General features: G+C 37.7%; 1 protein-coding gene across 3 annotated transcripts in view; it reads right to left on the bottom strand.

Moving 5' to 3' along the window:
- The window catches only part of TRPM6 (transient receptor potential cation channel, subfamily M, member 6), a 187,959-nt gene that overhangs the window by 14,809 nt on the left and 151,268 nt on the right, over positions 1-21,882 (bottom strand). For all 3 annotated transcript variants that reach the window (XM_011968246.1, XM_011968247.1, XM_011968248.1), the window contains exons 28-35: positions 16,213-16,333; positions 13,223-13,314; positions 11,628-11,686; positions 8,834-8,859; positions 5,342-5,392; positions 3,806-3,871; positions 960-1,246; positions 604-686 (exon numbers count right to left, since the gene is read on the bottom strand). In XM_011968246.1, the coding sequence (XP_011823636.1) occupies positions 604-686; positions 960-1,246; positions 3,806-3,871; positions 5,342-5,392; positions 8,834-8,859; positions 11,628-11,686; positions 13,223-13,314; positions 16,213-16,333 (785 nt within the window). The remainder of the gene's footprint in view (positions 1-603; positions 687-959; positions 1,247-3,805; positions 3,872-5,341; positions 5,393-8,833; positions 8,860-11,627; positions 11,687-13,222; positions 13,315-16,212; positions 16,334-21,882) is intronic.

The following is a 21,882-nucleotide window of genomic DNA, read 5'->3' as shown; positions in this document are numbered from 1 at the left end:
AGGATGCAAATATTGTTAATTTTTCTTTCCATGCTTACCCATCTCCCTTCACTTTGAGGAAACTTTCCAACTCTTTCATGAGTACCAGACCCAACTTTTCTTGCTGTGTTCTATAAAGTTCCTTGTAAATGAAAGAATGACTAAGTCCAGCACCAAATTATGATCTGTGTCTCAATAAATGAATCCAAGCGTATAAAGACACTCAAGTGAAAGTAACAAGGGTTTATTCTTACAAAATTCCTACTTTTATAAGATATTGGGGGAAGAGACCATGCTTACAATAAGAATAATTTTTCTGCCATAATGCCCCTGGACATTAATAATAACACCCAAGATCTGTCTGTTTCCCATAACTGAAATCTTAGTTATAGCCTCTGAATCTCTTTTTTCCACTCATGTTTATGTCCAATGATCAACACCAAGGTATCTCTGGGGTCTCTAATTCTCCTTTTGCCAGTCTCCGAAATTATGGAAGGAAGAATCCAAAAATAAGATCATGGGGAATTTCCCCATGGATAAGATTTCTCATGAGTAATGGGCTGAGAAGAGATAGATAGAAATTCCTACATAAAATAAAGGGCCAAGATGCCAAGATTTTCTTACCTTGGTGTGTAGGGAATGGTTTGTGGTTTCACTTGGTTGAAGGTATAGATCAATTTTTGAGCAGCTCTTTGTTGTTGAATTTCCTACAAAATAGGAAGCACTGATAAAAATACTGGTTTACTGTGGTACAGCTATGATCATGAAATTAGGACAGGCTACCCAAATGTGATTTTTAGCCTTATTCAACTCCCACCACTGCCTGTCCCAAAAGCAAAAGTCCTACAAAACAATACCACCTCTAAAAAATAATAGGCTCCCCTTTGGGTGGAAGATAACGGCCTCAGATAAGGATGTAACCAGATCTCTTTTCTTTGACCTGTCCCTCTGGGCTATGGGTCTCTGAGTTTCAGACTTACCCTGAGGCAAAGATGAAGCACAGTACTCTCCTGGAAGATTTTATGCCATGTCCGCACAACCTCAGGAAGAAAGGACTTGACAATGAAAACCTGTCCCGGCTTGAGAATGTCATCCTCAGACCAAGTGCTGACGACTCTCATAGCTTTACGGAGGCCCCCATCCATCTCTTCTCGGGACAACACCTGTATCATCGCAGCTCTCCCACGCTGAGACCAAGAGGACATGCTTTTATCAAGGTTTAAAGGGGAACTCTCCTCCAACCTGTAAACAGTTATTTCTTCTCCTGCTGCAAAGAGAAGTGAAGGCAAGGAATTCAGTAAGATTGCCATGTCTGTGACATGGATAGTATCCTAAATATCAATGCAGAATCAGTTCAGTTACCCAAATGACCAGAGGAAGATGGGACTAGCAGGGAACCGAAGAGAATAAGGACATGGATCTGGCCATGTTTCCACGTTATTTATTGTCTAGTAGATGTGGGGAAGGGGAGAAGGGACAAGTATCAGAGGATACAAAAGAATTAAGCTGTTCATACTGCAGACTATAACTGGACAAAAGCAAAGTAGTAAGGATATGCTTCTTCTGTTAAAGATAAATCCTTCTAAAGAGACGGTTTAACCTGATGGTCTTGCTCATTATCATCCCCCTAAGGAGCCTAATTAGACATTCTTTTCTAATTGTTCTTCTCATGACCTATTAATACAGGTTGCATATCCCTTATCCAAAATGCTTAGGACCAGAAGTGTTTCAAATTTCAGGTTTTTTCAGATTTTTGGAATATGTGTGTATACATAATGACATATCTTGGGGATGGGACCCAAGCCCAAACACAAAATTCATTTGTTTCATATACACTTTATACATATAGCCTCATAGTAATGGTATACAGTATTTTTAATAATCTTGTGCACGAAACAAAGTTTCAAAAGTGTCTTGACTCTGACCTGTCACAGGAGGTCAGGTGTGGGAGTTTTCCACTTGTGGCATCACATTAGCACTCAAAAAGTTTCAGACTTTGGAGCATTTTAGATTTCAGATGCATTTCAGCTTGAATTTAATACAAGCTCAACTTGTATTAAAAATATTCTGCATATCTGCTTATGTGTACTCTATGTAGATCTGTGCTTTATATCATTAAAAAAAAAACCTTATTTTTTTCTAGGGGTGATAATACTCCATTGAAAATGCATGGTTTAACTCAGCTGGAGTCAAATAGTACCAGCGTCATATCTCAGAGCCTCTCCTTCCTTCCTTTGTGCCTTTAGACAAGTTACTTAAAACCTCAATTTCCCCATCAGAAAAATGGGAATGAAAATACTGTTTTCATTGGGCTGTTGTAAAGGTTAAGTAGGCTAACATGGCCAAAGTGAATTACAACCTCAGATACAAACTCAATCCCACTGAAAGGATTTTAGACACAAAATACTACTTAACTGCTACATAGCTTCCACTTTTAGGCTGTTGAAGAGGGAAAAATTCCTATTCAACCTAAATGCTACCAAGTCAGTGTTTAATGTTTCTTAACAGAGCAACATACTCTATACATAACTTCTGTCCAGCTCCAGCTGGTGTTTCACTTCCCCCTTACACCTTTGCTTCATTTTTTTTTTTTTTTTTTTTTTTTTTAATGAACACGGTACTGGTTTACCAAGGAATCCAATCCCTCACTCTTGCATCTAATTCCTCACCAATAAACACATCTAGGTAATGCTCAGTAACAACTTTTCAAACCTTTCAAATATTTATTCTTGGTGCCCAGATAAATGCCACTGAAGATCTCTTTGAAATTCTAAATCCTTAGAGGCTTTAGAGCAGAGCTATTGATTTGCAAAGCCAGCCATGGGGCCAAATGGAAGGGGAAGGCATCTGCATTAACAGTCAGAGGCCAGGCCGGGTGTGGTGGCTCAAGCCTGTAATCCCAGCACTTTAGGAGGCTGGGCCAGGTGGATCACCTGAGGTTAGGACTTTGAGACCAGCCTGACTAACATGGTGAAACCCCGTCTCTACTAAAAATACAAAAAGTAGCCGGGCATGGTGGTGCATGCCTGTAATCCCAGCTGTATGGGAGGCTGAGGCAGGAGAATCACTTGAACCCAGGAGGCAGAGGTTGCAGTGAGCCGAGATCCCGCCATTGCACTCCAGCCTGGGCAATGAGAGCGAAACTCCATCTCAAAAAAAATACAAAAATAAAAATAAAAAAATAAATACAAACAATCAGAAGTCAACTGGTCTGTGCCCATGTGAACAGTGTGAGAAGAATCAAGCTCAAGGACACTTTGGGGACCCTTGCTATATTGTCAACTTGCTCATGCCTTATCCTGCCAGACAGAGAAATTTTGGTAGGCTTCGCCAGTGTGAGCTTGTTTTTCTTTACTACTCCAGACTTTTAAAATGACATTTGCAGTCTGAGGTAAGAGCAATTAGTGTACACAAAACAAAATAAACAAAAAAAAAAATACACAAAACATTTCTCTTCAGATGCCTGTTGGCTTTCACCATATTGACATTTATCGCTTTCTCCTGTGCTTATTATAAATGGTTGGTTTGTTCTTTTCTTCCCTACTTACTTCCAGTCTTGAGTCAGTGAATGCCAGGTGCAATATTATTGCTTTCTTCCCAACTGCTGCTCATTATAGGTCTTATTCCCATAGTATTAGATTTTGTCCCTGAATGCTGGCCATGACAGTTAATAAGAGTTTCCATTTTAGGAAATGAATCTCACTAAACTACAACCATCGACAAAATGAAATGTTCAACTAAAATAATTGCAATGTAGACCTTTGATTCACTCAGATTTTATGCCTCTGTCCTGGCATAACCTCAAGAAGGTAGAAATGCTACTCACCAAACAGTTGGATTGGTGTAAATGGTATGGTCTGAGAAAGCCTCATTAAATTATTCCTTTCAATGGCTGCAAACAAAAACAGATTTTCTATTTTAAGTATGCATCAGTGGGCTGAATTTACAGAAAGCCTCTCCACATCAATATATTCATATAATGCTATTTAATTTCAAAGACCTCTTATTTCTGCCATTATCAAAAATATAATCTATAATACAGTCTAAAAAATAAACTATGCCTTAAACAGGAAAGAAATCCCAATTTTAGAGGCATTTAATGTGAGATTATGTCACATGGTCTGAGGTAGGACTGTCACCTCCACTCTCCTGAATACCAAATCACATACTAATCCATACATACGTGGAACTTTCTTTTAAATGGCATTTTAATCTGTGAACTTTGGTTTTCCTTTCCAAAGCAAATCCAAAGCACAGTGGACTGTGGGGACACCTATTGTTCACTTTGCACAGTTCATCTTCTTTTTCCAGAGAGAGCTGAAGACCGATTTTAATTAGAAGCGAGTGATCTGCATTTTCCTGTTAAGAGCTATAGCCTAACAGATCAGAGTCAACATGAGTTACAGTATTCCTCACTAGAGACTTTCTTAAGTTGACGGCTGGAGTCAAAATAATAGATTACTGCCGAGCTGAAAGACTCAGTTGTAAGAGCCCGGATTGAGGAGTCTGGAATCCACTGCAACTCTATTCACCACAAAGGAGAATTCAGGATAAGGCAATCTATTACTAGACCCTGAACAAACAACCTCATATAATTATAACAGTAATTATCACACCAATAAGTTCTTACTCATGTATTGAGCTTTAGATTTGTAAAAGGCTTACCCATGTATTATCTCGTCCAACGCTGAGAGCAATGACTCCCAAGAAACCACCCAATGGCACCAGTCCAGTTGGTTTTTATATTGCTTTGCATTTCAAAGTGTTTTCCTCTTAATTCTCAACTAGCCCTTTGGCAGACTGTTCCTCAGGAAGGGCAAGTACAATTATTCCCACTTTGAAAGAAAGACAACTGAAGCACTGTGAAGGGATGTTGCTTAAGAGAGTCAAGACCCTTGACATCTTTGTTTAATAACATCTTTGTTGAACTCACTCCGTGGGGTTGGCATTCATTCAGTGATCATATTCACTGAGGCCCCACTGAGGGTACAAAGCCCTCCCTCAAGGAACTACTTTCAGGTCTGCCTTTTCCCCAGTCCAAAACATTGAGATCTCTGGTTTGGGGCTGGCTTTGAGCTTGCAAAGAATTTTTAGATCTCAAGGTCATCTTTCGACTTCACAATCTGGGACTTGAGAATGCAAACATTTTGCAAAAATCCAAATTCTCTTAAATTCTGAAAACTTGTTTTCCCAAGTCAATGGCAAAGTTAGACATTGCAATGTTCTTCCCATCAAAGCAAACAATAACTTTTCAAGTTGGGAGCCATGTCAGTAACACGGAATTTGTCAATGTTTCTGTTTACAAATGCAGAAGCACAGACATTTAGCTCAGCTGACATGTCTATGTGCACATGCATCCTACCTGAATAATGATGGTGAGGCTCTTGAGGGCTTTTTAAGGAGGCTGAGATCTCTGAAATTAGAGAGAAGATTGGCATTTTAATTACGTGGCTGGAGATAAATACATGCTTATGAATATACTGCCTTCAAAGTTATTATTGAACAGTTAATCAGAATGGCTTCTCAGTATTCGAAAAAGCTTGCCTAATATCTTTTAGCCACATTATTGCGTGTGGTATCCTGACAGCTTCCAATCATCAGTGTAATATCTCCAAACATATTTATATAGGGAATTGAAGAAAGACAGGTAATATTAGCCTCAAAGATGTATTTCCTCTGAACCAATTACACCTCTGGGTTGCAGAAGGCACTCAGCTGCCCATCATACTTCACGACATCCCAGAAGCATGATTCTCCGAGCTCCCTACCAAGATGCAGTACCCGTAGAAAGACAGTATTAATACCAAGTTATTAACAGACTACTTCACTGACCTAAAATAACAACAAAATGCCGAAAACACATTAAGAGCTACATACTGGAAACAAAGAAGAGGGTGGATAATATAGCACCAAGAGATTGGTTACACAAGGACTGTGTGTTGGGAATATCTCTTCCAAGTTTAACTCATTCTCTTCTGTCTGCTTCAGTCCTAAATTACAAGGCTCTAGAGAAATCCCTTGCAACAGTTTTGCTATTTCATAAAATCAAAATTAAAGTGGAGAACTTTGGTCTCATGATGGCAACTGCTTTATACCTAGAAGAGTAAGCAGCATAATGAGCCCAATTTTGCACATCTCTCTGGGTTTTTGTTGCTGGATAAGGAAAGGAACGAAAATCACTTCCTTTGGGGAGTGTTGGCAAAAAGTAAGATCAGCAGAAAAGACGGCTCCTTTCTGAAGTCATCAATAAAAACAAAAAGTATTCCACTCCCACTATGGATCATATTAGGCATGAGAGATATGGGTAAGATGTGGTTCCCACCCTACAGAAAAGCAAATGTATTAGGACAGAGAGACAGGTAACTATAATCACAATACAGTTAAAGTAATATACGTAATCAAGGTATATACAGAGGTTTATGGAACACATTAATTCCACCTGGAAGGTAGGGCCTTCATAAACTGTGTGAAATGCTTAAAGTGTATGGGCATCTGAGTCTGATAAAACTGAGTTTCAGTCTTGGCTTCACTACTTAAGGAGTTGTGAGACCATATTCATATTTACTCATTATACATTTATTGAGTACCTACTATGTGCCAGGCACTGGTCTATGCTCAAGAGGAAGAGCGGTAATTAAAACAGATAAAGTCTCTAGTTACATTCCAGTAAAAGGAAATAGAAAATAAATATATAGTACATATAGTATAGTATTTTTTTTTTGTGTGTGTGTGTGTGTGTGTGTGTGTGTGTGTGTTTATGCATCAACTTAAGAGTTAGAAAGCATGGGGAATAGGAAAGTTCCTGTTTTATATAGGATGGTTAGGCAAAGCCTCTCTCATAAGGTGAAATTTGAGCACAGAGTTGAAGGAAGAGAGGGGCAGCAATATGAATAAATGAAGACTATTCCAGTGATAGGTAACAGCAAGTGCAAATGTCCTGGGGCAGGTCCATGCTTGTCATGTTTAAGGAAGAGGGTGTACCCACAGTGAAATGCACTGAGAGAAATGAGGTTGGGGGGTGGCTGGAAAGCAGAACAGGGTGTTGTAGACTCTGTTTGGACTTTGCTTTTGCAAAGTGAGGAGGAATGCCATTTAAGCAAGAGGGACTCAGTTCAACTTTCAGTTTAAAAGGATTATTCTGGCTGTTTCTGGAAAAAGACTACTAGAGAGCAATAGTTTGGAGGCCATACTATAATCCAAGGAAGAGATTATGATTGCTTAAAAACGGTGTTATGTGGAAGTAGCAAAACATGATCAAAGTCTTGATATATTTTGAAAGATTTACTGATAGATGGGATGTAGGGATGTGAAAAAATGGAGGACAAGTATTGCAAGACTTTAGCCTCAGGAACTGGGAGGACAGAGTTGCCATCTCCTGAGATGAGAGAGGACAGTGTTGGAACATTTTGTTTGAGATACCTTTTAGACCTCCACACAGAGGTGTTACTATGTGGTCAGTCATATTCTGCAAGACAGAAATAGTGAATGAAAGAGATCATGCCTATGGGCCTGGAAATTTGAACTGAGATCCAGCTTTCAAGAGCATTGAGGAAAAACTCAGGGGTTTGCAGTCTGTCTTTGGGTAACAGGAAGTCATTGAAGGCTTCTACCTGAGTGATGATTTAGCATTCATAAAGATAATTCTGATAGAAACATAAGAAAGTTTAAAAGGAGACAAACCAATCAGAATGCTAAGACAAACTCAAGGGCAAATGAAAGTATACACTTTTGTTTTGGAAAATAAATAATGGTGGTTTTAAGGTAGGAGCAGTAGGCTAGACCAAACAGATCGCTTTGAAGATGTGGGGGTGGGGAATGGCTGGGGAGGGACGGAGTTAAAAGGCAAGGTTAATAATAGCTAAGAGCAATGGGGTGGGAAGGAGATTGTAAATGACTAAGATTTCCAGCTTGCATGAAGGAACAAGAGGCTCTCAGAAAGACCAAAAGTAAGTCAACAAAGAAGTAGAACAGCCAAAGAAGAGCTTCAAGGAAACATAGAAAAGAGAGGGTGCCATGAAGGAAAAATGGTCAATATCAAATGCCACGAGTTCAGCGAGTCAAGTGAGTTAGCAGTTGTAGTGGAGTTTCAGGAAAGTGATAGGGCACACTCCATGGGCTGAAGATCAAATGTTAATTGCTCTTTCAATTAATCTGGAGGTGAAGGGTTGGAGTGGCAGCTTGAAATCTAGGCAAATCAAGAAAAAGACGATTTGTTTCTTTTGTATACAAAACAACCTAAATTTGTTAGTAGGCTGAGGAGAAGGAATCAACTGCAAAGCAGGTAGGGGAGTACTGGAAACCCAAGAAAGTGTGATGAAACAAGAATACAGAAGATGAAGGTGCCTTTACATCAAGGAGTCAAGAATATGGAAAGGAGTTTGTAAATTGTAGTCAAGTTTGAGAGTAACTATAGTGGCTTTACCAGGGAGCTATCTCACATGACCTAGTTCTATTTAGCCATGTGGGGCCCCAGATCTTACTAAAACCCTACAGGAAAAGGCACCCATATAACAATCTTATAAATGGCTCTGAATGAGTAATGTGTGAAAAAACAAAAGGACAGTAAGAGTTGGTGAGCAAAATGAGCTCAGTGCTTACACTCTCATTCACACAGAAAATGGGGAAATGACAGTCAGAAACAGGTCATTCAAAAAGTTTAAACCAGACATCAATCCCAATTTGTCTGAAGAAAGATATTCAAATTTCTACTCTTCTACTGAACTTTCTACATTGCATGGTGGACAAAAATCATAAACACAATTTCAAGAATGACAAAAGTATCAGCAGGACAGTGAACCCCAGCATTAAAAAGATGAAAAAATAAAAAATAAAATGTTTAAATAGAAAAACTTACTGTCAACTCCATTTGAACTTTTCAGCCTGTTTGAAAAAACAATGAAGTTGTTTAGATAATGCTGCCTTAAATCTTACAATTATGAAAAAAAAAGGAAACAGCACGTGAAACAGTAACAACACAGAGTGTATATTTTATACACATGTAAAATACATATACAGTCAAGCACTGCATAATGATGTTTTGGTCAGTGACAGACAGCATATATTACAATGGTCCCATAGATTATAATGGAGCTGAAACATTCCCAACACCTAGTGACATCTTAGCCATCGTAAAGTGACAGTGCAATGCATTACTTATGTGTTTGTGATTATGCTGGTGTAAATAAGCCTGCTGTGCTGCCAGTCATATAAAAATAAGTACATGCAACTGTGTACAGCACATAATACTTGATGATCATGATGGATGACTATGTTACTGGTTTACGTATTTATTGTATTATGCTCTTTTTCATTCTTTTAGCATGTACTCCTTCTACTTGTGTTTTTTTTTTTTAAGTTAACTGTAAACAGCCTCTGGCAGGTCCTTCAGGAGGTATCCAGAAAAGGTATTGTAATCATAGAAGGTGATAGCTCCATGCATGTTATTGCCCCTGAAGACCTTCCAGTGGGACAAGATGAGGAGGTAGGAGACAGTGACACTGATGATCCTAATCCTGTGTAGGTCTAGGCTAATGTGTGTATTTGTGTCTTCATATTTTTAAAAAGTTTAAGAAGTAAAACTAAATAAATAATTTAAAAACAGAAAATGGCTTCTAGAATAAGGATATAAAAAAAGAAGATATTTTTGTACAGCTGTACAATGGATTTGTGTTTTAAGCTAAGTGTTATTGTAAAAGAGTCAAAAAGATTTTTTAATTTTTTAAAGTTATAAAGTGACAGTAAAGCTAAGGTTAATTGATTATTTAAAAAAGAAAAAAAACTTGTATAAATTTAGTGTAGCCTAAGTGTATGCATAAAGTCTCCGGTCATGTAGAGTAATGTCCGAGGCCTTCACATTCTTTCACCACTCATTCACTCTGACACCCAGAGCAAGGTTCCAGTCCTGCAAGCTCCATTCATTGTAAGCGTCCTATACAGGTGTACCATTTTCTATCTTTTATACTGTATTTTTACTGTACCTTTTTTGTGTTTAGATACACAAATACCATAGTTTACAGTAGTCAATACGGTAACATACTGTACAGGTTTGTAGCCTAGGAACAATAAGCCAGACCATATAGCCTAGGTGTGTAGTAGGCTAGACCATCTAGGTTTGTGTAAATGCACTCTATGATGTTTGTACAAGGATGACATCACCTAATGACACATTTCTCAGAATGTATCCTGTTGTTAATTGATGCATGACTGTATATATATTTGAAAGAGAAGTATTAGTTACATCTAATCCTTATTGTATCAATAAAGAAGTAAGTTTTCAGCGCTGCAAGTGTTTTTATAGAAAAATGAGCACCAGATCTGTATGTAAGTCATTTACTGTGTACACCCTCAGCTAATTGAAAAGCAGTTGTTTTTTAATTAGCTTTGTGATTCCACAATATATATAAGATGTAACTGTGTTTGTATTCTTCTGGATCAATTAAACTAAAAGGTTCCTGAACTACACAAAGCAGATGCCTACAAATGAGTCTGTAAATGTCTCTGGACAAGCCTACAAATCAGTTTCATTAGCCCACGTGGCCCCTAAATGTTCACAGGCTGAAATTAGTTCTCTTTAAATTGTTACTTGCCCTGCTCAAATGCACAAGTGGCCACAGGCGAGTCTGAATAAATACATTCAAATAATATCTTCGGTATTTAAGGTCCTTAGGAAAGAAAGTACAATTACGATTATTGTTCAAGTTCATGCTGCAATAACCCACTACTCTGCATGAGCACAAACTACTGAACCTTTGGGAGAAGAAAGTCACGTGTCCTTTAAGTCTGGAGGCAGGCTTGCACAGGGTCCATGACGGGAGGCCTAGAGAAAGACCATCTCTAAACAGAGCTGACTGCAAACTGAAAGTCACCTTCTACCTGCTGGGTATCAATTGGCACTTCCACAGAGTAGATGGTTTTGAATTCTACCTGTATGAATAGCTAATTTGATGATGCAACTAGGAAAGTCCAGAAAATACTACAAATAAAATAGGATAATGTTTGCTTGGTTGATTTACAACTTTCCTTTCTCTAAATATATACTAATAAAATTCCAGGAAGATACTCAAGTCTACAACCACGTGAGTTCTCTATATTCTTTCTCCCTCCATCCAAACTTCCTCTCCCTGTCTGTCTCAACCTTTCTCAGAGTTATTGCTTTGGTGATTAGGATGTTACTGAGCAACCAAAAACAAAAAAGATATGCCTTATAAACTAAAAGGAAAAAATAATTATTTTAAAAATTAAAGAATAAACGTAATCAGGTGTTCAGTCTAAGTCTGTTTCTTGAAGCAAGACAGATTGATTTCTACTCTTTTATGCAAATTCACAATCTTATCTATCCAAAAAGATATGATAATCATTATTCCATGTGTGTTTTGACACTGAAAAGGCAAACGTTTAATTTGTTATAGGAGTATGTGTTTCGTTATATTCTTAAAAGGCACTCAGGTGAGATCTTGTTGCCAGAGACAGGAAAACTTGAGAAGAAATCATTTTCATTCTGCTAACAAAAGAACAATATTGTCATTTGACACACACTTCTTTTTTCTCCCTTTCTGACTAAATTAAACCTTTGTTCCTAATCAAGTTAAAAAAAAAAAAAAAAAATAGAAGCCAAAGACTGTCAAAGATAAACATTTAGAAATACTCACAGGGAGTTCCTATTGAGGTTGGTGCTCCTGGAATTCCACAAAGCGTTTTTGCTGAGATCCTGAGCAGAAGGAAAGGCCATTACGTGTGTGCTCAACATAATCCCACCCCAAGTTTCTAGGAATGATCTGCCAAACACGCTTCTTGGAGAATCTTTCTTTTTTCTTCATCTACCTGAATATTCTTCTTTTAAAAAACATACTAAACCCAAGCCAGAAAGATGCATAATGTTAGGGCAATGTCAGAGAACTCAGTGCGTCGATGGACTTTAACAGAATGAAATTACCTTTAAGGAGATATCAAACAGAAAATGTAATATATGAAATTTTTTACAGACCAAACACAGAAAATCAGGACTAAACATACACAGTTAATGAGGATTGAACATACACAATCAGCTAATGACATGGAGAAAAATGAAAGTACAAGTTGACAGACAACACGGATCGTCACATTGTTATGTCTTATGAAAAGATTCTCATCTCAGGTCATGATGATTATTTAAAATAACATTACCTTGGATTTATCTCATTTGATTTCCTACTCAAATTCAATTATTTCCCGAGACCTAGTATACTCCAGGCATTACTCTAGGTAGGCCTTTTCATAGTTGTTATTTTTGCTGTCCGTTAGCAATAATCTCATAAGGATGGCATTAGTCCCACTTTAGAGATACAGCCAATGAAGCTTGTAGGTTAACTGATACACATAGCTTTGAAACGTAGAAAGTGGCAGAACCAGAATTTGAACACAGGTCCCTGCTTGCAATTATCCTCAAGTATTCTGACATTTTACTTTGAAAATCTTTCACAGATCCTATTCCTACAAGAATATCTAAGGTTGTTAGTATACAGTCATGTCCCAACAGTTCTCAAGTTCAAACAGGTAATATTCAAACAAAGACTTAAAATTAGATTTCTTGGGTGAAGCTAATTATTCACACTTCCCACATGGCGGATGGCACAAAACAAGGCCCATATTTTTAGACAGCAAGAAAAACAGACTGCAAAACCAGAGAATCTCAGCACTGAAGAAACACTAAGGGTCCTTTACCCCGCAAGGCTTGAATCCCCTCCATCATGCCTGCGAAGAGGTTTGTTCAGCCTATGCTTGACTGATCGCACTAGTGAGGGACTCACTACTTCCAGAAATAAATCATTCCATGCTTGGAAAGCTCCAATTGCTAAAAATTTCTCCTCAGATTGGGCTGAAATCTGTCTCCCAGTAGCTTCTATATGTTGATTCTAGATCTACCTCTTAAAAGAGTATAGAAAATAGCTTATTTTTCTTCCACATGACAACTTTCATATATTTGAAAACAGTTTCAAAAACTGAATTCTTTCATGCTAAACATCCCCAGGATACATTACTGAGCGGACAGGTAAATTGCATAAAGAAGAATGTCAAAGAAAGAATAATGTGTAGGGGATTGAAAAAATAGAACAGGAATTCAACTGAGCATAGCTTCAAAACAAAGATTAAACAGACTGTCAATAAAAAGTAGAAGCCAATTAAGGGACATAAAGGTAAACTGGGCATAGTCAAGAGAAGCACTGCATGCTCGAATGTTTTTTTTAACTCCTAAAATATTTTTTACCTCTTGAGACTGCTTTAGATAATCGCTGACTTGTACAGCACATTGCCCAATGTCTTTAGTTTTCGTTTTCTGATGTATGTAAGGTTTTACACCTTGTAAAGAGGAAGAGAAAGATTAGAAAATACATGAAAATGTGTTACATTCAAATCACAGTTCCCAAATAGAAAAATCTGAACACAGTACATTCATTTAAACTTGGATATAGTTTTCTCTTTCTGTTTTTAGCAAGTTTTACCAAGTTTCCTTTATCCTTTTTTTCCTCAAGAGGTTGAAAACTATATATTCTATTTCTATTCTTCTATAGTTACTTTCGCATTTATAACAACTTACACTTCTCTATCGAAGTCGAGAATTAAATGATCCATAAACTGTCCTCTTATAAGACAACACCTTTAGTAATTTTTATATCTACCTTGTCCCTGCACACTATTGCACATGCTTTATTTAAAATATGTGAAATTTAATTCCATTCCTAGTCTAATTAGGAGTCCTTCCTTAGCAACTGCATCAAACATCATAGTAGGCTACTTAAAAACAACAACAACAAAAGAATGATAGAGGCCAGGCGCCGTGGCTCACGCCTGTCATCCCAACACTTTGGGAGGCCAAGGTGGGTGGATCACCTGAGGTCAGGAGTTCAAGACCAGCCTGACCAACATGGGGAAACCCTGTCTCTACTAAAAATATAAAAATGAGCCAGGTGTGGTGGCACATAACTGTAATCCCAGCTACTCAGGAGGCTGAGGCAAGAGAATCGCTTGAACCTGGGAGGCAGAGGTTGCAGTGAGCCAAGATTGTACCACTGCTCTCCAGCCTGGGCAACAGAATGAGACTGTCTCAAAAAAAAAAAAGGAATGCCATCAAATAAATAGATTTAATTTTTAGCCTTTTATTAAAAAGGATGATGAGGATCATTACTGTTATTCTTTTTGTAGCTGGTACCTACAGAGTTACTACATACAGTAGATGCATAATAAATATTTAATGAATACTTGGTTGGATTAATTCTGAGAATAATACTTATTAGGAGTCCTGACTAAAAATAGGAGATAACGGTTGCATTTTTCCCTAATGATTTTGTGCTGGAAAAAAAAAAAAGTATACAAGAACTGTAAAAAATACTATTTGAAGGCCAAGTGTAGTAACTGGCACATGCCTGTAATCCTAGCACTTTAGGAAGCCAAGACAGGAGCATTGCTTGAGGACAGGAGTTTGAGACCCGCCTGGGTAACATAGCGAGACCCCCATCTCTACAAAAAATAAACAAAATTAGCCAAGCATGGTGGCACACGCTATAGTCCCAGCTACTCGGGCAGCTGAGGTGGAAGGATCGCTTGAGCCCAGGAGGTCAAGGCTGCAGTGAGCTGTGATCACGTAACTATACTCCAGCTTGGGTGATAGAGCCAGAACCTGTCTTTAAAAAAAAAAAAAAAAACAGAGAGAGAGAGAATGCTACCTGACAGGGCATCTGCCAATCCACAAACTGTTATTTTTCAAATTCTTTTTCAATTAATTATTAAGTCAGACACGTTTCAAAAAAATAAGGCTCCCAACTCCGGACGTGGTTCAAGGAAGACAGTGGGCCTCGATACTCACTCAGATTAGCCGGGCACTCGGATCAACCTATTTCCCTAGCCTTACCTCCCCGTCTGATCATCTGACTTAATGAGATTCTTTCCCAGAAACCTCCTGCCATTTGCATCTCTCTACGTTTGAAATTCATTGGAAAGAACCTAAATGATTTAAGAATGATATATAATATCCTAAACATAAATTACACTATTTATAAAAAAATACCTAATATATACATATAATATAAATATATGACATTTATAAATAAAATGAATCTATTTATAATTGGTCCTGGAGTCATGTCTTTAGGTGTGGGATTTGATTTATTCAAACTTATGGTCTCTAGCAAACGGCATGATTAAAGTCAAGGTGTATTAAGCTCTCAAGCTAATCTATAAATTGAGGGGGTGCTGACTAATGTAATTTCTAAATGTCTCTGTCAGCTTAGAATCCACTTGATTCTCAGTGATTTAACAGACAAGTGAGTATTTTTAACATAAAATCAGGGTTTCTCCACCTTAGCAATGACATTTTGGGCTGGATAATTGTCAGGAGGACCTATCTATCCCGTTCATTGTAAGATGTTTAACAGTATCCCTGTCCTCTACTCACTGGGTGGCAAAAGCATTCCCCTCCATTTTAGTTACGAAACAAAAATATCTCCAGACATTCCCAAGTGTCCTGTGGGGAAAGTGAGGGGAACGTGTAAAATTACCCCTTGGTTGAGAACCATTTACCATACGAACAAGCAGATTTTTAGAAAAGTCTGACAGCATAAATTTCAATACAATGTCTACTTGTACCTTAAGTTTAGTATTTTAAATATTTTTAAAACCTATGACTCCTTAATCACTTAGTCCTTTCTGTTTATTGGTAAAGGTCTCTTATCTAATGTAAGAAGTCCAAAGTTCTGATCATTGCTATCTTTTCTGTTCACAATCTGCCCTCATCTTACCTGTCCAGACTTATTTCACTGTCCAGGCCTAGCCCATAGTATTCATTCTTGGCTGGTTGATCCATCTTCTCTCCTCTACAAGCACCATTATTAAGCTTAAGAGATAATTTCAGTGTCACATGTACTTTAAGAATTTATAAAATTAAACAATCCCTGATCCATAAATCAGACTAAATGAATACTGTCTGGATAAAACACTCTGAGTAAGATTCAACAGCTTTGAATACAAGAGACTATCTAAATCTTAATTTTTCTTTTCTGGAGTACTTTAGGCAAAAAAAAATTTGTCCCTTTCATAAAAATTAAAAGCAGAAAAATGCTATTTTCCTTACAGAGTGTAACTACCTTCTCTTTCCCTCATCTCCATGTGAAAGAACAGGAGGGACCGCCAATGGTCTAAAGACTGGACCCTGAGAAAACTCCACCAGGTATTTTGGGATCCAAGAGTGTAGATGTTACATACTTGTCTGACTGCATTTGGACACTGTGAACCAGTTCTTGCTGTACTTCTCCTCAGACATGCTGTTTTCTCCTGGCTCTGGATTCAATTGGTCACTCTGAGAGCAGGCATTAACTGTTATGATCTGGAGATAAAGACACTTGTTGGAACACAGTGACATTAATTCAAAAGCACAGTGAGTCACACTAATAGAAGAACCATGGTGAAGGGCGGTGTCTGTTAACACTGGCTGCATATTACAATTGCCTGGGAAGTGCTGACAAATCCCATCACTTAGGCTGGCAGGACACAAGCATCCACGTGATTTCTCTTTGCAGTCATAACTGAGAACCCCTACTCCACACCTTAGTTCTTAATCTTGAGTGCACATCAGAATCACCCAGGCTTAGGGGCCGGTTTAAGCCACAGGTCACTGGATCCCACCCCTGGAATCTCTAATGCAACAGGTCTGGAAGGAGGGAGAATTTGAATCTCTAATTCCCAGGTGATGCTCATGCTGCTAATAGGAGATCATATTTTGAGAAAATGTTTGAATCCAAAGAATTCGTGTTGGAATTCTAGCTCTGTCACTTAGAAGCCATGTGAATTTGGGAAAATCACGTAATGTCTTTAGCCCCTTTTCCTTCATTACTAAAACAATAGATAGCCAATAATATGACTGTTCTATATATTTCCGAGCTGCAGAACAAACGGGGTAAATTGGTAACTCAAAAGCAATAAATAAATAAATGCAAGCTTGAATTACTGAACTCAGTTGCAATTTCTAGTTGAACACTGGACATGTGAACTATTCCAAAAATAAATCTACTTAAGTGCATATTTCTTGGGATTGCAGAAACTCACGGCATTTTCCCTGAAAGAATAGCCTTCCTTATCTCTCCCCTAAAAGGTGCTTTTACATAATTGTCTCAATACTAATCTCTTTGCTTCTGCTTCTCATTCTAAAAAAAGGCTAAGGTATTTTTTTTAATGCATCCAGATTATTATTTAGAAAAATAAGTGTAAAAATTTTTTAAATAAGGCAGAGCATTAAGATCATGAAAGGTGAATTCTTACAGAATTGCTACTTGAGATCTAAAACTTCCTAATGATATATAAAAAGACTCACTGAATGAAAATAAAAACAACACATCAAAATTTGTAGGAAAGAGCTCAAACAGTGCTTAGAGGGAATTTTATAACACTAAATGACTACATTAGAAAAGAAGGCCGGGCACAGTGGCTCACACCTGTAATCCCAGCACTTTGGGAGGCTGGGGCAGGTGAATAGCTTGAGTTTAGGAGTTTAACAAACAGCCTGGGCAACATGAAGAAACCCCATCTCTACAAAAAAAAAAAAAAAAAAAAAATTAGCCGGGTGTGGTGGCACACCTGTGGGCCCAGGTACTCGAGGGCCTGGGGTGAAAGGATCACTTGAGACTGAGAGACAGAGGTTGCAATGAGCCGAAAAAACAACTGCACTCCAGCCCGTGTCAAGAGTGAAACCCTGTCTCAAAAAAAAAAATTTAAGAAGGAAGTCTCAAATCAATGACCAAAGTTTCTACCTTAACAAACTAGAGGCCAGGCGTGGTGGTTCACACCTGTAATCTCAGTACTTTGGGAGGCCGAGGCAGGCAGATCATGAGGTCAGGAGTTCGAGACTAGCCTGGCCAAAATGGCAAAACCCCGTCTCTACTGAAAATACAAAAGCTAGCCGAGCATGGTGGTGTGTGCCTATAGTCCCAGCTACTTGGGAGGCTGAGGCAGGAGAATCACTTGAACTCGGGAGGTGGAGGATGCAGTGAGCCAGTATCGTGCCACTGCACTCCAGCCTGCGCTACAGAGAGAGACTTTGTCTGAAAGACAAACAAACAAACTAAAAACCTAGAAAGAGAAGAGCAAAGTTAAACCCAAAGTAAATAGAACAAAAGAAATAATAAAGATAAGAGCAAGCATGAATGAAACAGAAATCAGAGGCTAGGCGTGGTGGCTCATTCCTCTAATCCCAGCACTTTGGGAGGCTGAGGCAGGCGGATCAATTGAGGCCAGCCTGGTCAACGTGTCGAAAACCTGTCTCTACTAAAAATACAAACATCAGCTGGGCATGGTGGCACAGGCCTGTAATCCCAGCTACTCAGGAGGCTGAGGCAAAAGAATTGCTTGACCCTGGGAGATAGAGTTTGCAGTGAGCTGAGATTGCGCCACTGCACTCCAGTCTGGGCGACAGAGAAAGACCCTGCCTCAAAAAAAAGGGGTGGGGGGGTGCGGAGGAAGGGAATCAGAGAAAAATCAATGAAAACAAGAGCTGGTTCTTTGAGATGATCAATAAAACAGATAAACCTGTAGCCAGACTGATTATGAAACAATGAGAGAAAATCCAAATTTAAAATGTTAGGAACGGCCGGCCGGCATGGTGGCTCGCCCCTGTAATCCCAGCACTTGGGAAACCAAGGTGGGCAGGTCACCTGAGGTCAGGAGTTTGAGACCAGGCTGGTCAACATGGTCAAACTCCATCTCTACTAAAAATACAAAAATTAGCCAGGTGTGGTGGTAGGCACCTGTAATCCCAGCTACTTGGGAGGCTGAGGTGGAAGAATCGCTTGAACCTGAGGCAGAGGTTGCAGTAAGCCAAGATCAAGCCATTGCACTCCAGCCTGGGCGACAAAGCAAGATTCCATCTCAAAAATAAATAAATGACTAAATGAAATAAAATGTTAGGAACAAAACAAGTGATGTCACTACCCACAGATCTCAAAGACAATAAATGAATAATAAGAGAAAATTATGAGCATTATGCCAATACATTAAACAACTTAAACAAAATGAATAAATTCTTTGACACACACAAAAAAAGCTCATTCAAGAAGAATTACATAACCTAAATAGCTCTATATCTATTACAGAAACTGAATTTGTAGTTAAAAGCTTTCCCACAAAGATGGTTTCATTGGTTAATTCTACCGAATACTTCAGACTGAAATAATATCAATTCCTTACAAATTCACCCAGAAAACTGAAGAGGAGGGAATACTTCCCAACTCACTAAATAAACCAAGCATCATCCTGATACCAAAACCAGACAAAGATATTACAATAAAAGTGAACTAAAGACAACTATCCCTCAATAATTGATGCCAAAAAACTAATGAAAATTTTAGCAAAATGAAACAATATAAAAAAAAAATCATGACCAAGTGGGATTCATCCCAGCAAGGTAATTTAATATTCTAAGAATTCTAACATTATAAAATTAATTAATGAAATTCACTGTAAAATAACACAATCAAAAGGAGAAATATCTGATCACCTAAATAGATACAGAAAAAGCATTTGACAAAGGCTAACATCCACGAATGATAAAAATTCTCTGAAAACTAAAAACAGAAGGAAAGTTTTCAGTCTGATAAAGTGCATTTACAGAAAAACCTGTAACTCACCTCATTCTTAATGGTAAAGGATTAAATGCTTTTCCCCTAAGAACAGATACAGGAAAAGATACCTGCTTTTATCACTTCTAGTCAATATTATACCAGAGGTTCTGGTCAGTGTAATCAGGCAAGAAAAGGAAATACAATGTGTCCAGATTGAAAGGAAGAAGTAAAACTATCTATGTTTGTACATGATATGGTCATGTATATAGAAAATTCTTAAAAAGCTACACAAAAACTACTCAAGTAAGGAAGCTTAGCAAGGTTGCAAAATATAAGACCAGTATCAAAAAACTTCCATATACTACAAACAAATAATCAGATATTAAAATTGTTAACTAATTGCAGTTATAATAAAATCAAAAATATGAAATAGGGATGCATTTAACAAAATATGTGCAAGATCTGTACTCTAAAAACTATAAAATATTACTTCAAGAAATCAAAGAAGACCTAAATGGAGAAACATATCATGTTCATGAATCAGAAGATTCATTATTGTTAAGATGTCAACTTTCCCGACATTGACATATAGATTTATGGCAATTCCATTCATAATCCCAGCCCACTTCTCTATAAAAATTGACAAGCTGATTCTAAATTTATAAGGAAATGCAAAGAACACAAAATAGCCAAACTTCTTAAAAAAGAAAAAAATTGACCTTTAATATATGACTCAAAAATTATCATAAAGTTGTATTCAAGATAGGATAATATTGGCATAGAGATAGAAATTGATCCATACATTTTGTGATCTATATGGTCAACTAATTTTTGACAAAGATGTCAAAGCAACTCAATAGAAAAAAGATATCTTCTATTATTGTTAATATGGTCAAGAATAGAATTGAAAAAGACATCTTTTTACCAAAAAGTAGTAGAAAATTTTGATATTCATATTCAAGAAAGAGGAAAGAAGAAACTCAATTCTTAGCTATCTTCATATACAAAAAATTACCTCAAAATGGACTACAGACCTACATGCAAGAGCTAAAACTATAAAATTCCTAGAGGAAAACATGAGAATAAGTCTTAGTGATCCTGGCAAAAATATTTTAAATGTGATACAAAAATCATAGACTATAACAGAAAAGAATCAAACACTTCATCAAAAAAAATATGACTTCAAAGGACATTTACGAAAATTAAAAGGCAAACCACTGAGACAAAATATTTGCAAAAACGTCTACTCAAAAAAGGATTTGAACATATATTTTAAAATGCTCACAACTTTATAATAAGACAACAACCCAATTTTTTAAATGGGCAAAGATCTGAACAAACATGTCACCAAAAAAGATATACCGCCATGCCCCTCATAACAATATTTCAGCCAATGACAGACCACTAATACAATGGTGGTCCTATAAGATTATAACGGAACTGAAAAATGCCTGTCATCTAGTGACACTACAGCTGTGATAACATGTAGCACATTTTTTAAAAATAAATTTAGTGTAGCCTAAGTGTATAGTGTTTATAAAGTCTACAGTAGTGTACAGTAATGTCCTAGGCCTTTGCATTCACTCACTGCTCACTCACTGACACTCCTAGAGCAACCTCCAAGTCCTGCAAGTAAGTGCCCTATACAGGTGTACCAATTTTTATATTTTATACTGTACTTTTACTGACTCTTTCTATGTTTAGATACGCTTAGATACACAAATACCATTGCGTTGCAATTACCTAAAGTGTTGAGTACAGTAACATGCTGTACAAGTTTATAACCTAGGAGCAACAGGCTACATGGTACAGCCTAGGCATGTGCTAGCTTAGACCATCTAGGTTTGTGTAAGTACATTCCATGATGTTTGTGCCATGATGAAATCACCTAATGACACCTTTCTCAGAAAGTATCCCCATCATTAAGCAATGCAAGACTGTACAGAAAGCAAATAAACACATGAAAAGATGTCTAGTAGCATTCGTCACTATGGAAATACAAATGAAAACTTCCAAAACTCATGTTAAAACTTACTTCTCAGTGTAATCGTATGAAGAGACGGAGCCTTTAAGAGGTGACTGGATCATGAGGGCTCTGGCTCACGAATAGATTAATTCATTCATGAGTTAGTGGATTATGGAGGGGATGGGTTATTTATCATGAGAATGGATCTGTTATAAAAGCCTGTTTGGCTCTCTCAGGAGCCCCCCTCGCCATGTGCCACCTAGGATTCTGCAGAGAGTCTCTACCAGCAAGAAGTCCCTACCAGATGTGTTTCCTCCACCTTGGACTACCCAGCCTCCAGAACTGTAAAAATAAACT

The sequence above is a fragment of the Mandrillus leucophaeus genome, unplaced genomic scaffold, assembly GCF_000951045.1.
Source record: "Mandrillus leucophaeus isolate KB7577 unplaced genomic scaffold, Mleu.le_1.0 Scaffold833, whole genome shotgun sequence".
Classification (NCBI taxonomy): Eukaryota; Metazoa; Chordata; class Mammalia; order Primates; family Cercopithecidae; genus Mandrillus; species Mandrillus leucophaeus.
Note: the sequence above shows the minus strand (reverse complement) of the source record. Positions and strands in the feature narration are given on the sequence as shown.